The sequence below is a fragment of the Symphalangus syndactylus genome, chromosome 8, assembly GCF_028878055.3.
Source record: "Symphalangus syndactylus isolate Jambi chromosome 8, NHGRI_mSymSyn1-v2.1_pri, whole genome shotgun sequence".
Lineage (NCBI taxonomy): Eukaryota > Metazoa > Chordata > Mammalia > Primates > Hylobatidae > Symphalangus > Symphalangus syndactylus.
The window spans coordinates 140,807,247-140,823,276 of record NC_072430.2 but is presented as its reverse complement, the minus strand read 5'-3'; the positions used below and the strand labels follow the sequence as shown (position 1 = coordinate 140,823,276).

The 16,030-nt window shown below is 46.4% G+C and overlaps 1 protein-coding gene across 1 annotated transcript in view; it reads left to right on the top strand.

Annotated features, from left to right (window-relative positions):
- The first annotated feature begins 8,628 nt into the window (after nt 1-8,628).
- ASB18 (ankyrin repeat and SOCS box containing 18) overlaps nt 8,629-16,030 on the top strand; it is a 69,589-nt gene continuing 62,187 nt past the window's right edge. The window contains exon 1 of the mRNA XM_055287879.1: nt 8,629-8,894. Coding sequence (XP_055143854.1) covers nt 8,690-8,894 — 205 coding nt within the window. The 5' untranslated portion in view covers nt 8,629-8,689. The remainder of the gene's footprint in view (nt 8,895-16,030) is intronic.

The following is a 16,030-nucleotide window of genomic DNA, read 5'->3' as shown; positions in this document are numbered from 1 at the left end:
ATGGCTTTTGGTGGGTGGTTCTGTCTCTCAGGAGGCTGTCATCACCCTCAGGCTCCACTACGGCTGAAGGTTTTCCTGCCGTGCCCCTTCACGGGATTGCTGGCAGCCCCAGCACATCCTCTTTCCAGTTCCTTCCCCAGCCCCACTTCTGGGGCTGACTCACCACAAGGCAGCTAGCTTCCCCCAAGGCGAGCCACTCAGGAGGAAGCTAAACACAGAAGCCATGGTGTCTTTATCATTTATAACCTAATCGCAAAAGTGGCCACCCGTCACTTCTGCTTCAGTGGCACCATATCTGTGAGAAGCAAGTCACAAAGCCTGGCCCAGCCCACGGGAGAGCAGGTTATACAAGGGCATGAATATGAGGAAAATAACAGGAAGTGTATTAGTCCATTCTTGCACTGCTACAAAGAAATACCCGAAACTGGGTAATGTATAAAGAAAAGAGGTTTAATTGGCTCTTCGTTCCACGGGCTGTACAGGAAGCATGGCTGGGGAGGCTTCAGGGAACTTACAATCATGGCCAAAGGTGAAGGGGAAGCAGGCACATCTTACATGGCAGGAGCAGGAGGAAGACATAGAAGGGGGAAGTGCTACACACTTTTAAACAACCAGATCTCATAAGAACTCAGTAGCACTAGAACAGCAAGGGGAAAGTCCACCCCCATGATCCAATCACCTCCCCCCAGGCCTCTCCTCCAACACCGGAGATTATAATTCAATGTGAGGTTTGTGCGGGGACACAGATCCAAACCATATCATTCCACCCCAGCTCTTCCCAGATCTCATGTCCTTCTCATGGCAAAATACAATCATTCCTTCTCAACAGTCCCCCAAGTCTTAATTCATTTCATCATTAACTCAAAAGTCCACAGTCCAAAGTCTTATCTGAGACACTTCTGCTTCAGTGGCACCATATCTGTGAGAAGCAAGTCACAAAGCCTGGCCCAGCCCATGGGACAGCAGTTTACACAAGGGCACGAATGTGAGGGCTATCTCCAAAGCTGTCCACCACAGATGGGTTGGATCATGATTATGTGTGTCTGTGGTCAAATATTTTCAGGCCCAAAGAGAAGAGGACAGACTTTAACCATATGGAAATTTTATTTTTCTGTAACAGAGGCATGGAAATTGAAAACAACTAGCAAGAGTGATGGCCAAGGAGCTTCACCACTGGGGCAGGGTATTCCGTTCCTGTTTCTTGTGTGTTTCATTTTTTAATCTATACCATCCTGAATGGCAGGTGCTGTGCACCTTTCTAAAGCATGCATGACTGTCCCCCATGTGCCCACCACAGCCCTCCTCACATTGCTCACTGCTGCCAGCAGCCGAGTGTGACACAAGATGCTGAGGTTCTGGGTACACTGTGGGGCTCAGGGACCCTTTCTAAACCTGCCAATGAGGCAAGATCTGCCCCACCCTCACCTCAGGGCCTCAGCCTGCATTTCTGTCTACTCACATCCTTGGCCAGCTGGTCTACCCTTCCTCAAGCCTGCCCACCCTGTTGATGCCAGAAATTTCTTAAAATTTTTGTCACAGGGATACAATTTGTCCTAAGTTTAATCACTGATACAGATTTTCTCCATTTTTTTCTTTTTCCTTTATTTCAAAGATGATTTGAGATGGAGGTAGGGGATTAAATTTGAAAGCATATGTTGTCTCAAATTATTCTTCATCCTTTAAGTGACTTTACACTGTCCTGCTTTGATCTATTAGGGTGATTTTAACGTCTAATTATCAGAGGGCAGACTTTCCACCTTACATCACTGTGCTTGATTGATGATCCCCTTACCCCCAATGACAGTGTCAGTCAAGAAAAAATGACGAAACAAGTCCCAATCATTTTAGGAGGTTTGTTTGCCAAAGTTAAGGACATGCACCCATGACACAGCCTCAAGAAGTCCTGATGACATGTGCCCAAGGTGGTTGGGGCACGGATTGGTTTTATACATTTTAGGGAGACATGAGACATCAATCAGTATATGTAAGAAGTACATTGGTTCCATCCAGAAAGGCAGGGACAACTTGAAGCAGGGAGGGGTCTTCCAAGCCACAGATAGATGAAGAGACAAATGGTTGCATTCTTTTGAGTTTCTGATAAGCCTTTCCAAAGGAGGCCATCAGAATATGCATCTATCTCAGTGAGAAGAGGGATGACTTAGAATAAAATGGAGGCAGGTTTGTCCTGAGCAGTTCCCAGCTTGACTATTCCCTTAGCTTAGTAATTTTGGGGCACCAAGATTTTCCTTTCACAACAGGGACTGACATAATTAGTTAAATAACTCTTTAAAAGCCATGACTCTTGTGATCTAGTCTCAAATAAGCATCTTGATTAGGAAAACACCATCCAGCAACAAAGAGATTATATCAAAGTAATGGCCTATACTTTCTTTATCCAATTCCCACCTACTCTCAGGCCTCTTTCTGTTGAAGTCTCCCCCAATACTCCTGGTCCTTGCCTTAGCCCTTGCCCCTCTTCTCTTCCCTCCCACCCCTTCTACATCTTTTCTCACAAAACTGCATATCAAGAAAGACCAAAATAACAGACAGGAAGTATATTAGTCTGTTCTTGCACTGCTACAAAGAAATACCTGAAACTGGGTAATTTATAAAGAAAAGAGGTTTAATTGGCTCTTTGTTCCATGGGCTGTACAGGAAGCATGGCTGGGGAGGCTTCAGGGAACTTAAAATCATAGCCAAAGGTGAGGGAGAAGCAGGCACATCTTACATGGCAGGAGCAGGAGGAAGACATAGAAGGGGGAAGTGCTACACACTTTTAAACAACCAGATCTCATGAGAACTCAACAGCACAAGAACAGCAAGGGGAAAATCCACCCCCATGATCCAATCACCTCCCCTCCAACACTGGAGATTACAATTCTATGTGAGGTTTGTGCAGGGACACAGATCCAAACATATAATTCCACCCCAGCCCTTCCCAGATCTCATGTCCTTCTCATTGCAAAATACAATCATTCCTTCTCAACAGTCCCCAAATTCTTAATTCATTTCATCATTAACTCAAAAGTCCACAGTCCAAAGTCTCATCTGAGACAAGGTAAGTACCTTCCACCTATGAGCCTATAAAACCAAAAACAAGTTAGTTACTTCCAAGATACAATGGGGGTACAGGCATTGGGTAAATATACTCACATCAAAAGAGAGGAATTAAGCAAAAGAGAGGGGCTATAGGCCCCATGCAAGTCTGAAACCCAGCAAGGCAGTCATAAATCTTAAAGCTCCAAAATAAACTCCTTTGATTCCATGTCTCACATCCAGGTCACATTGATACAAGAGGTGGGCTCCCAAGGCCTTGGGCAGCTCCACCCTTGTGGCTCTGCAGGGTTCAGCTCCCATGGCTGTCCTCAAGTGCTGGCATTGAATGTCTGCCACTTTTTCAGGTGCATGGTGCAAGCTGTTGGTGGGTCTACCATTCTGGGGTCTGAAAGATGGTGGCCCTCTTCTCACAGCTCCTCTAGGCAGTGCCCCAGTGGGGACTCTGTGTGGGGACTCCAACCCCACATTTCCCCTACACATTGTCCTAGTAAATGTTCTCAATAAGGGCTCCACCCCTGCAGCAAACTTCTGCCTGGACATCTAGGCATTTTCACACATCCTCTGAAGTGCAGATGGAGGCTCCTAAGCCTCAACTCTTGCTCTCTGTGCACCCTCAGGCTTAACACCACATGGAAGTCACCAAAGCTTCTGGCTTGCACCCTCTGGAGCAGAGGCCTGAGAGACACACCTGGGGCCCTTTTAACAACAGCTACAGCTAGAGTGGCTGGGACACAGGGAGCAGTGTCCTCAGGTTGCACAGGACAGCACGGCCCTGGGCCTGGCCCATGAAACCATTCTTCCCAAATCCAAACCATATCAGGAAGGAAGAGGAAGCAGCTGACTAGGAGATGGCAGAACTGGGCACAGAGCAAGAGGCAGGACCACACAACACTGGGACGCACAGCCAGGCTGTGTGTTTGCATCTTAACCCTGCCATTTAGTAGCCATATGGCTTCAACAACAGCTCCCCACTCAGTTTCCTCATCTCCCAAGTGATAACAACCTCAGTACCATTGAGAAGAGAAAACAAGTTATATTCACAACACCTTTAGAAAGTGCCTGGCACATATTGTGAATTATATAATCAACATACTATAATCTCAGCCATCAAGAAGTGCCTGGCATTAACCAGGGTTCAGAAAGTGTTTACTGAATGAAAATCATTTGTGTGTTATTTGGGCTTTGATGATTATATTGGTAAAAAATACCCACATCTCCAATTGTACAACTCCATCCTTGCATCATCACAAATCATGCCCCAATAGAGAAAAAAAAGTCTTTCAAGAATTGTCAATGACTTTCGGCCGGGTGCAGTGGCTTACGCCCACCAAAGTGTAATCCCAGGACTCTGGGAGGCCGAGGCAGGCAGATCATGACATCAGGAGATCGAGGCCATCCTGGCTAACACGGTGAAAACCTGTCTCTACTAAAAATACAAAAAATTAGCCAGGTGTGGTGGCAGGCACCTGTAGTCCCAGCTACTCAGGAAGCTGAGGCAGGAGAATGGCATGAACCCGGGAGGCGGAGCTTGCAGTGAGCCGAGATTACACCACTGCACTCCAGCCTGTGTGACAGAGCAAGACTCCATCTCAAAAAAAAAAAGAATTGTCAATGACTTTCATCACATCTGGTCTGTGCCCACATCCCATTTCATTGTTTCCAGCCTCTGAAGACACACAGGAAATGAGGGTGGCTCCTGCTGTCTCGTTGCACAAAGAGCTGCCCCAAGTTCAAGTACCAAGATTGCACAAAAGGGGGCTACTGCAGCCTGGTGGATTGACGGGTGAGCCTGGCCCCACACAGAATGGAAAATACATTCACACAAACATCTCGGTCAAAACTGTCAAGACAGAAAAGCTAGAAAAGACTCATTGAAAAGGAATTCAATTTGGACATGGTGGCTCACACCTGTAACCCCAGCACTTTGGGAGGCTGAAGCGTAAGGATTGCTTGGGCCCAGGAGTTTGAAACCAGCCTGGGCAACATAGTGAGACCCTCTCTCTGCTAAAAAGAATTTAAAAATTAGCCTGGCACAGTGGCACACACCTGTAGTCCCAGCTACTTGGGAGGCTGAAGTGGAAGCATTAGCTTGAGCCCGGGATGTAGAGGCTGCAGTGAGCAGTGATTGTACCACTGCACTCCAGCATGGGAAACAGTGAGATTCTGTCAAAAAAAAAAAAAAAAAGCATTAATCTTCAGAAAAATTAAAAAGTTTCTGACCACAAGAAGAAACATCTATGTCACTGGAGCTGGGAATTAGGAGAAATAAAAATAAGACAGTGGGAATCAAAGACAGGAGAGAGGATGATGCGAGATGATGGAAGCCTCTGTCCTGGGAGCAAAGCCCAGCTGACCCAGAGTGGGGAGGGCCCTGCGGCTGGATCTGGAGGCGAGGGAGCACCCAACAGCACTCAGGGGACCAGGGGATGAAGGAGCTGCTTTCCACACTCTCAGGGAAAAGCAGGGACATTTCAGGCCCAAAAAAGAAATGAGTCTCAGAGGTGAGTCCATAGACAGGGCTATGTCTCGGTCAGTTTGAGGGAGTCGAGATGGGAGCAGTGCTTGTCCCTTACTCTGAGGTCACAGAGGGGTCTGCGGACTTGGGACTGTTCATTTCTCCCAGACCATGGCCCTCCCTTGGCGACGGACTTAGTGCTGAGACTAAATTAGACCCCAGTTTTATCAACTGATTTATTAGGCTTTGTTATTTGGCTGCAAATTTGTTCAAAACCAAAAGTATTGATGGAGGAGAAAATCACAAGCCTGGCAGTCCTGATCTCTTTGGATGCAGAGCCGCATGACATTAAAAATCCCAGACAATATTTATGCTTCTCTGTAAGATATGTGTTATTAGTCCTCATCTAAACACATTTGTAAACATAACTTGATGTAACTTACATACAATATATCACTGAAAATACATGGATTATTGTACCGTCCAATGATTATTTAAAAATTAAAATAGAACAATAAAGCGACCTCTATCTGATGCAGAGAAAGCTAGGATCCGTCTGTCACTGATTGCTTAAACATATTCTACACCTTTCAAGGACAATCGCTGAAGGAGAAAGTCAAACAGATGATTTCCTAGAAGTTAAAAGGGGAAATATTTGTGCTGGGTTCCTTTCTCCTCAAATGATGGTTTAGGCTGTGGGGGACTGGGGTGGGGAGGGGATGACATTAGATAATCACAAAAAGAAAGATAAAGAAATAGAGACTAGAAGATTTCATGCTGAAATAAAGAAATTCATGTTGCCTTAAATATAATTTGTGTTAGTTACATTTCAGTTCCTAATTTATACATAGCAGGGTTGATAAAGAATTGCATTATAACGAAATTAGCCGGAATAATTAACATAGTGTATGTGCCACTGATTAAACACCCAGCAGATAGCTTGGTAATTAAGATCTGTGAGTGCTGTATTTTGAGGCTTTGTCATCTTATTATCTGCCTAACAAGTGCTTCATCTTTACCTCCCTTCTGATTTGCAGTTTGATAGCAGTCTCTAATAATTCTCATTTTGTTTCTTTAAATTGCCTTACCCCAGTGCTGATCATTTTCCTGTGGTCACTACCCCTCATTTCATTGTATCTACAAAAATGTACTAGTGCTAGATTTCTCCCTACATGTAAGACATTTGATGCTGCAAAGTATTTGTGCTTGGAAATTTAAGCTCAAAAATCTCCAAAACCCCCAGTTCTTTGGTCAAAGAAAGAAGCAGAGACCAATTCTACTCTGCAGTTCGGTCAAGCCTCTGAACAGCAGGCAGATCCTCAGTTTGTATTTCCCTTCTGGGCAGAGTCCATTGCCAGAGATTCCAAGGATGTCTCCATCAGGGTCCATTTGTGAGGGTCTGTGACACTAAAAGGCAGTCATTCCAGTGGCGCTGGCTGCTATTCATTCATGAGCCCAAACTATGGTGCCATTGCTCCTCCACGCGGGGAGTCTGGAGTTGGCTGCTGTCGTTGCAAAATCCACTGGGGTTTTATCATAGAAGGCAGGTCGTTACTATTATCAAAGAACAGAAGCCTTGGGAGGATCATCTCAAGTTCTTCACTGGCTGAGCCATTCCCCCTGCACCTCCTTAGACTAAAACCAGGACATTTCCATGATTGAAAGGGAGAGTAAATACACTACCTGTATCAACCAAGAATGCCTTCAGTTGTACGTAACAGAAAACACACAGAAAGTGCTTATGGCATAAAGACAAGAGGTCTGGTGGCTGGGGCCCCAAAGCTGGGGCAGGGGTTCAGAAATGTCATCCCCAGTCTCTCCCCCGCTTTCCATCCCACTCTCCTTTGTGTGTTAATCCTTCATTTCATATCTGTTGCCTCCCAGTTGTGATGTGGCTGCTGCACCTCCAGATACCATGTCCACGTTCAAGGAAACAAGAACAGGAAAGGGAGATGCCAGCCACTTCTGTCCCTCTTGATCAGGAAAGCACATAACTTCCCAGACTCACCCCAGCAGCCCATGCCTGCTTACCAGCAGCCAGAACTGGGTTTCAAGGGAGACTGGACATTGAGTGCAGGCAAAGGAGACTGGGACTGACACTACTGACCTAAATCAACACGACTCATCCCCGGGGGCTGGGCACAGTGCCCCCACCAAGAGAGCCAGGCTGTGTTGGGCAGGTGGAAGGAGAATGGATGTTGGGCAAGAACTACAGTGCCTGGCACCTCAAGTGCAGGTGGAACAGAAGCTGGAAAATCACACAAAGGAGCTGAAAGGAGGAAGAGGGTGTATTAGTCAGTGTTCTCCAGAGGAACAGAACCAACAGTATGTAGGGAGAGAGAGAGAGAGAATTTCTCTTCAAGAATTGGCTCATACTATTGTGCAGACTTGGTAAATCCATCATCAGCAGGGTAGGCTGATAGGCTGGAGACCCAGGGAGGACCTGAGGTTGAGACCAAGGCTGTCTGCCGCCAGAATTCCTTCTTGCTCAGGGAAAGTCAGTCTTTTGTTCTATTCAGACGTTCAACTGATTGATGGAGGCCCATGCACATTAGGGAGAGCCATCAGCTTCACTCCAAGTCCGCCGGTTCAAGAAATTCTAATCTGATCCCCAAAAGGCCTTCATAGAAACATCTAGACTAATGTTGGGCCAAGTCTCTGGGCACTGTTGTCCTGGCCAAACTGAGACATAAAATTAAGCACAGGGGAGAAGAAAGAAAGTAAGGAATGGAAAAGATGGCGAGATGGAAGGCAAGGCAAAGGAAGCGAAGGAACACAAGGGGTAGAATATTAGAAAATGTTCCTTTCCACAGAACGGAGGTCCAAGCCCAGTGCCAGGAAGAGGTTTTCAAAGTTTCAGGGGAGAGCCTCACTTCTGATAAAAGAAGACATTATTCAACAATACCCATGAAAGCTGTCTTTGAAAATATTGTCTCTCCTTGCACCACTCACAAAGATGTGTGCTGCCCCCATCTCTAGAATAATCCTTCGCTGAGTCCTCTGGAAAGATTACTTCACACCTCCCTGCTGGCAGGTGGCCCTCCCCAGGGACTGTAAGAGGAGCCAGGGTGCTGCTATTTATAGCAGCCCCCACACCACTCTTGTGGACAGCTGCTGACTTTGGAGTCACTTTGGAGGAAGAAAAGAAGGGCTGGTCACTGCACAAACGACATAACAATGTCCAACTCGGATTACCTTCCTGACTACCCACTCAACTCAGATTTAGTGAAGAGATTAAAGTCTGCCCTGGATGCAAAAGATGAGGGGAGAGTGAGGGATTTAATCTGCACTGAAGTCATGCCCGTGGACGCTGTGATAGAACTGGCCAATGACGACTGGATGAAAGACCCCTCGGCTCAGCTGCCCCCCGGCATGCTGCTAGGTAACCAGAACGAGCCTGCTGCATCTGGGACTTAATAACTAAGTTATGCTGACGGGGTGGGCAGATCTTGGAGGTAAAGGGGCAAACGTTTGGAAAGAGCAAATGATATGTACTCGGATATCTGACTCTCATACATACGTTCATATACATGTGCTGCATAGACCGTGTACATGCGTGTGCGACATAAGCAACAAGTGCAACACAACACAAAAAACTAATCCTACCACAGTGGCTGCTCTGTGGCTCCACTGTTTTCCAAGCTTGTCCATTTGCGTGTGTAAATTTCACCCACCGATAACCATATCATACACATAATTGTGTGTTTTCCTCCCTTGAGATCTACAGAATCTAAATCTAAAGTCTTATTTTCCATGTTGCTACATAGTCTTCCCAATTTCAATCCCCTATTGAAATACTTAAACCAAATGCCTGCAAAAAGATAATCTTTGGTTACCTTTCTGCTTCTATAAATAATGCTGTCATGAGCATCTTTATTAGGATTCATATGGCTTGTTTCTTATTTGGGACTATATCCTTACCATAAATTCCTAGGAGCCATAGAACTGGAACAAGAACATAACATTTTTTCAAAGTGTATTGTTTCTAAATTGGTTCCAAATTGTTTTCCACAAGGGTTTCTATTCCCTCTGACAGTGAGGTGATGTGTTTCACCACAGCCTCACCAAGGAGCATCACTGGTAATGAATGTTTGTATTAAATTGCCATTTAATAAGCATACACTGGTAATTCTTCACTGCCTGTCCCCCATCCTTTCTTTGCAGGTCTGGACGAAGTCTCGTCCGTAGGATTTTTTCTTCATAGGCCTCATCAGGGGCAAGACTTGTCTATTTGGGTCTTGGGCAGGAACTCTCCATCTCTTGGAATCATTTTTATCATTTTGTAGGACTTCCTCACATAACGTAGACATCATCCCTTTGTTATGTTTCCTGAAAGTGTTTTCCTGACCTGTGATTTACTTTTAGTTGTACTGTGCCGTTTCCCAGCTTGTCAGATTAGGGGACAAGGTTAGTCTTGGCCCCTAAGGGATGCTGAGGACTCCTTTCCACCCCCATTCTCCCTCCCAACATAGGTGCACACATGCACATGCATGTACATGCATCACATGCATACACGTGTGCGCAACATGCAGGAGGAACACAGATGGGACATGCGTGGGAGTTGCTGCTAGGAAATGGAGCTTTCGGGGTGCTGAGGCGAGGAGTCTGAGACTGGAACTTCCGAGGGGGTCCACCCCCGCTCCCTTGGTTTGGGTCTACTTCCTGGGCTGCCTTTCAGTGGGGACTTAAGCAAGCCGCTTTAGGGAGGAACCTCCTCTTGCTTCCTCTTCACCTTGGTTTTCCTAAAATCTGGCGGGGGTCCGTAGACCCAGGAGCCATGATCCCAAACTTGGTACCTTCCATCTCTCTAGAAGATTGCCCCGGGTGGGTTTAGGGGAGGTTGTCATCACAAGCAGTGACTGGACCGGGAGTGCTGAGCTGTACATCTTGCATTCGCCCTCCAGGCCCACCATGCCCAAGCAGCCCCCAAGGCTGATCTCTGCAAACTGCGTCAGTCCCACTTGCCCTCTGGCTCCTGTTGGGTGCCACTAATGATAGGAGCTGGGGGAAAGCAAGGGCAGGGCAAGTGTTTCCCCGGCCCTCCCTGCCAGATCACCGCTGGGTTTAGCAGCCTCCTTCTGTGGAAGGCTTGGCTCCTGCCCAGCAGCTCCTGCCCCTCCTCCAGCCCCATCAGGTACAGGGTTAGGAATGGCCATCCACTGTGGCTGCTGCCACCGTGTAAGTGGTCTCCTGTAGCCCCTGTAACCCTGCCTGCCTTCAGCATGCCCTGAGCTCATCCATCTGCTTTCTGTTGGGATCCTGACTGCAACAAGCGTCCTCTCAACAGCTCTTTCTTCATAAACCAGGCCCAGCTGGTTGATGATTTGTGTATTGGGAATCTTGAACCTAAATATCCTTTCTTTTCACATTACTAATTGCCCTGCAAAATCTTTACTGTGTGTCTCATTTTACCAAACACTGAAGCTACGAAAATTGTTATAGGAAAGTTAAATTCCTTCCACAATGAATCCATTAAGTTATAAATTACATACTGATGTGGTTTGGCTGTGTCCCCACCCAAATCTCATCTTGAATTATAGCTCCCATAATTCCCACGTGTTGTGGGAGGGACCCAGTGGGAGATAATTGAATCATGGGGGCTGTTTTCCCCACACTATTCTTGTGGTAGTGAGTAAGTCTCACAAGATCTAATGGTTGTATAAGGAGCTTCCCCTTTGACTTGGCTCTCCTTATCTCTTGCCTGCCACCGTGTAAAACATGCCTTTGTTCTTCCCTCGCCATCTGCCATGATTGTGAGGCCTCCCCAGCCACATGGAACTGTGAGTCCGTTAAACCTCTTTGTCTTTATAAATTACCCAGTCTCTGGTATGTCTTTATCAGCAGCAAGAAAACGGACTGATATACATACACATGTACTTTTTCCTACCTAATGATTCAGCAGTGCAGGGACAATTTGATACTGATGACATGTTTAAAGTGCTTGGGTCTTTCCGGGTTGCTTCAGTTCAGGATGATGGTATGCTAAATGATTAAACACGTGATCCTAGGGCACACCTTATCAGTGACTTTATCTCAGAGAAAGCAGGCTGGACTTCAGGACGAGGGTGCAGGGAGCAACACGGTCAGACGTTCATTTGGGGTGTGCCACTCTGGCTAACATGGGAAACTAGGATTTGAAGGAGGCAGAGAAAGGCTAGGAAGAAGATGAGTAGAGCTGGGAGTTCCTTGAAGGCAGTTGCCCAGGTGAGAGATAGCAAGAGTCTAAGCCAAGGCAGAGGAAGACACAAAGGCAAAGTGACAAAGATGAGAGGAAGGGGACCCAGGTTCTTGCCTAAGCTCTCCTGTGACCTGTGTGACCTTGAACATGTCAGACCACCTATTTGAACCTTAATTTCCTCATTTTCGAAAAGGGGATTGGTATGGATCATCTCTAAGCATCTTTACAAATATTTGGGAGGCTCGATGGGAAGGTTGTGGTGATGAATAGAGGATAGGGTCACCAGCTAAGATAGAAACAAGAAGGATCTGTGATTATGATGATTTATTGAACCTCTACTCCACAGAGCTGTGTAACCTCAGGAAAGTCACTTTCTGTCTCCAGACCAATGTCTCCACTTATTAACGAGGGTACGAGATTAGATTAGTGCTTCCCACATACAGACCCACAAGCTTCCTGATAAAAGTTTCATGGTGGGATGAGCTTGGGAACTGCTTTCTGCTGGGTCCTCCCCTCAGATATTGGCACGATGACATATCAAAGGCTTGGAGGAGTTTTACCACAAAGGGACTTAAGGATTGCAATTGCATTTGGTACGGTTTCTCGTCTCACCCCAGAACCTCATTTTCATGTCTGCTGACAACCCATAGAATTGGTGATTTGCAGGTGGCTCTTGGGAACCACTGCTGGCTTGGTTCATCGTTTAGGTTCCCTCCTTCTCCATGCTTCTCTGAGGCCATAATCCCAAAGACTCACTGTTGCAGCCTAAAATGGGCATAGGTTCCTTTTTTCTGTGGGAGCAAATGTTCTCTTTCTCAAGGTAAGGGCAAGTTTGGGGGGACCATCCTTGATGGAGAAAGAGCTGTTTGGATTCTAAGCTACATGTAGGGTCTTTACAATTTTTGAACAGTGGTCAAAACTTATGGCAATGACCTTGAAATGTGGCACATATTGAGAATGGACACTGTCAAACACCTAAATCCCTGAGAGGAGGAATGTGAAGAGGAAGGAATGATAACACAGGAAAACGGGGCTGGGCCAAGAGAGGGGGCAGAGCTGGAGATGCCCACCCGGGCCAGGAGAAGGCAAGAGTCAAGGGTCATGTTGGCAAAAGTACCTGGGGGAAAGAAGAGGGAAGAGGTTTCTATCCCAAGGACAACCCAGTAGACAGAACTCTGAGTTTCGTTCAAAAGATGACAACGTGAAAAAATAAGAAAAAGAAAAGTAACCATTCTCTCTACATGTTAACATGATCACTTGAGGACCTTGCCTCTTGCAGAGCAATCACCATGCTCATTGGCCTGTGAACTTATTACTCCCACCAAATAGAACAGAAAGAAACAGAATTTATTTTGATGCATCCATGTTAACATCAAAAAAAAGCATAGGGAAAAAGTGGTATCCAATGGTGGAAAGGGCTTTTTCTGGAGAAGTCCCTTAGGTGAACATGTGCCCCCACTTTGGTGAAGGCAGAAGTCAAAGGAACTCAAAATTTTAGCCCTAGCAGACACTGGGGGAAAGCACAGAACATACCCTGCTGAGGCAGGCATTAGGCAGGAGAATGGCCATCAATCAGAATTCTTTCAAAGAGGCAACTGGCCTGTGCCCTTGCGAAGGCACCTGCTGTCCTGCAAGAATGGACCTGAGACGCCCAGCATCCTGCTGGGCTCACTGAGGCTGAGCCCTCCACTCCCTACAGTCAGCCTCCCCATCCTAACAGGATCCTCCCAGCCAGGGCTGCACCTCCTCTGCTCACCTTTGCCATCTCATCCTTCCAGACCCCACGCAGGGGAGGTCACCTCCACTGGAAGGCCATCCCTGCCCACTGGGACAGATATCTTGCATCCTCCCTCCATGAAAGCGTAATACCCTTAGTCTCCATCCATTACTGAAATGCATGGCCTTGCTAGGCTGGTTTTTATATACCGACTAGATAATTCAAACCCAAATGCAACCTCCTCCAGGGCAAGAACCTCACTTAACACTCGATAATATCCAGAGCCTAGCACAGAGTTTTAGCCCTGAGAGAAAGCTCAGACTCTGGGTGCAGTGATTGGCATGGAGGAGCCAAGCTCCTTTGCTCACCTTCAGCTGGGTGGGCACAGACTGCATTTCCACAGACACTATTGGGATTTGTGTTTCTGCAAAGAAATATTTAATTCTACTTTCTGCTAAAGCCAAGTCTCTACTGTTTAATATTAGCAACAACTGCATTATTTGTGCTTGCCTTTTTTCAATACCAATTGGCTCAGTAGCTGCAGAGAACACAGAGAGGGAGAAAGGACGGCTGGGGGAGGGGCAGTGAGACCATCTCACCCCCCAAATGCATCAACTGTACAATTTGGTAACTGGTGTAATCAAACGACTTAAGAAACAACTGATTACTAATTGCTATTATTAAGGATGTCAGCATTCCATGATTTTGCAGCTGATATATACAAGTCAAGATGCTACTTGAATTCTTGATTGAAATAGAAAAATAGAGGCATTATGTTGTGTTTGGGGTAATAGTATTTAAGCACCCAGAGGAAAGTTAAAGAAATACTAATTGAGTTTTTATTAAGAGATCTCACCAGCCTCATGTATAGGTGGGGAATGAGTGTGGGTAAACACACCACGGACATGTGCACACATGTGAAAATGGGGTCCATTTGCAGAATTAGACTTCTAATCTAAGGCTTGATGCACGGCCAACCATGACACATGGGCCATATCCCCTGCTCCTTTAAGTCAGACATCCTTCCTTATGCCTGGAGAATAACATCACTCAGGACAAACCAAACGGTTGACTCTAAATTAAATGAGCACAGCTCCCGCCTTAGAGGAATCATTTTCCAACGCAATGACAAGAGCATACCCATTGATGATGGTGCCGAGATGTGGTGTAATGGGAAGGGCAAGGGACTGAGAGGAAGGAGATCCAGGTTCTTGCCTAAGCTCTCCCATGACCTGTGTGACCTTGAACATGTCAGACCACCTCTTTGAACCTTAATTTCCTCATTTTCAAAAATGGATTGGTCTGGATCATCTCTAAGCATCTTTACCAATTGGACTAACTCAGGTTCTAAGACGAATGGCCTGTGTTTGTGGAGGGGATCAACAAAGCCTCCCGACCCCCACAGCCTTCCCAGGAGTGGTGGATTCTAACAGGGGCCTGTGTGGGCCACACCCCGCCTTTGAAGGAAGGGCTCCAGTGGTGAGTTTCAGGTAAAGTAGGCAGTGAGGATACCAGCTGGAAGGTGCATAGGAAGCTGGTTTACGAACTCATATGCACAGATTAAGCAGCAGCTTGGCTCAAGGCTTAGGAAGAATAAGTCCCCAAATCAGGGTATGTTCAAACTGAAACTGGTCCTACACAGAGACAAAGAAGGAGGAATTGGCAATGCCGCAAGGCCCTGCTGTTCCCTGGAGAACAGGTGAGAGCATCTCCAAGAGCTCTCACCTTTCCACTTCTCCAGCTGAGGAAAATGAGGCTTGGAGAAGTTGCGTGACACACCTTGGGTTCCACAGACAATTGGCAATATAAACCCAGTGCCCTTTCCCGTGCTCCACGGCGCCTGTAGTTCATCTCACAGCTGCATTCTACAGACGGGAACACTGCTGCTCACCTGTGTTCACTTGCTGGTCAACAGCCAGTTAGGAGCACAGCCGGAGCAGGTATGCTTCCTGACTTGTAGTCACGGGCTCTTGCTGCCTACTCACCCAGAGACATTTTGCAGGAATGTCCCCGAAAAAACTTCCCAGTGAAGCTGTCTACAACCCTCTAATCTGACATGATGCACACATATGCATATGTACACACGCACACACACAGTCATGCACACGTGCACACACACAGTCTCAGTAGATAGAGTCCCTGCTTTCAAATCATTGAGCAAAAATAATCCAAAAAAATCATGGGCAAGTGAGTGGGGTGCTAGGCTGAAGAATAAAAACAGAAATGGGAAGCGAGAGGTCACCCACGGCAGGACAGGCAGGAGGAGAAGTGCTCTGCTGTCTTGAGTGTTCACCCCACCAGAGACCGTGGGGGCAGGGAGACGCTGCTCGAAGCAAAATGAAATTAAACCTTTCTAAGTACTTATAAATCAGCACCTAATGACACTATCCCACCACCAGCCTGAGCATTGCTCTTATTACTTTGATTCACAAGCCAGGAAAAGATCCGGAATTATGCACAAATTATTGTCCCATCTTCTTAATTAACGCTGATTGCAAAATTCTTGCTAAAGTCCTTGCTAACAGACTCAATTATGCACTGCCTGAATTGATTCACCCAGATCAAGTGGAATTTATTAGAAATACACTTTCCTACAATAACATCAGATTATCTTTGAATATAG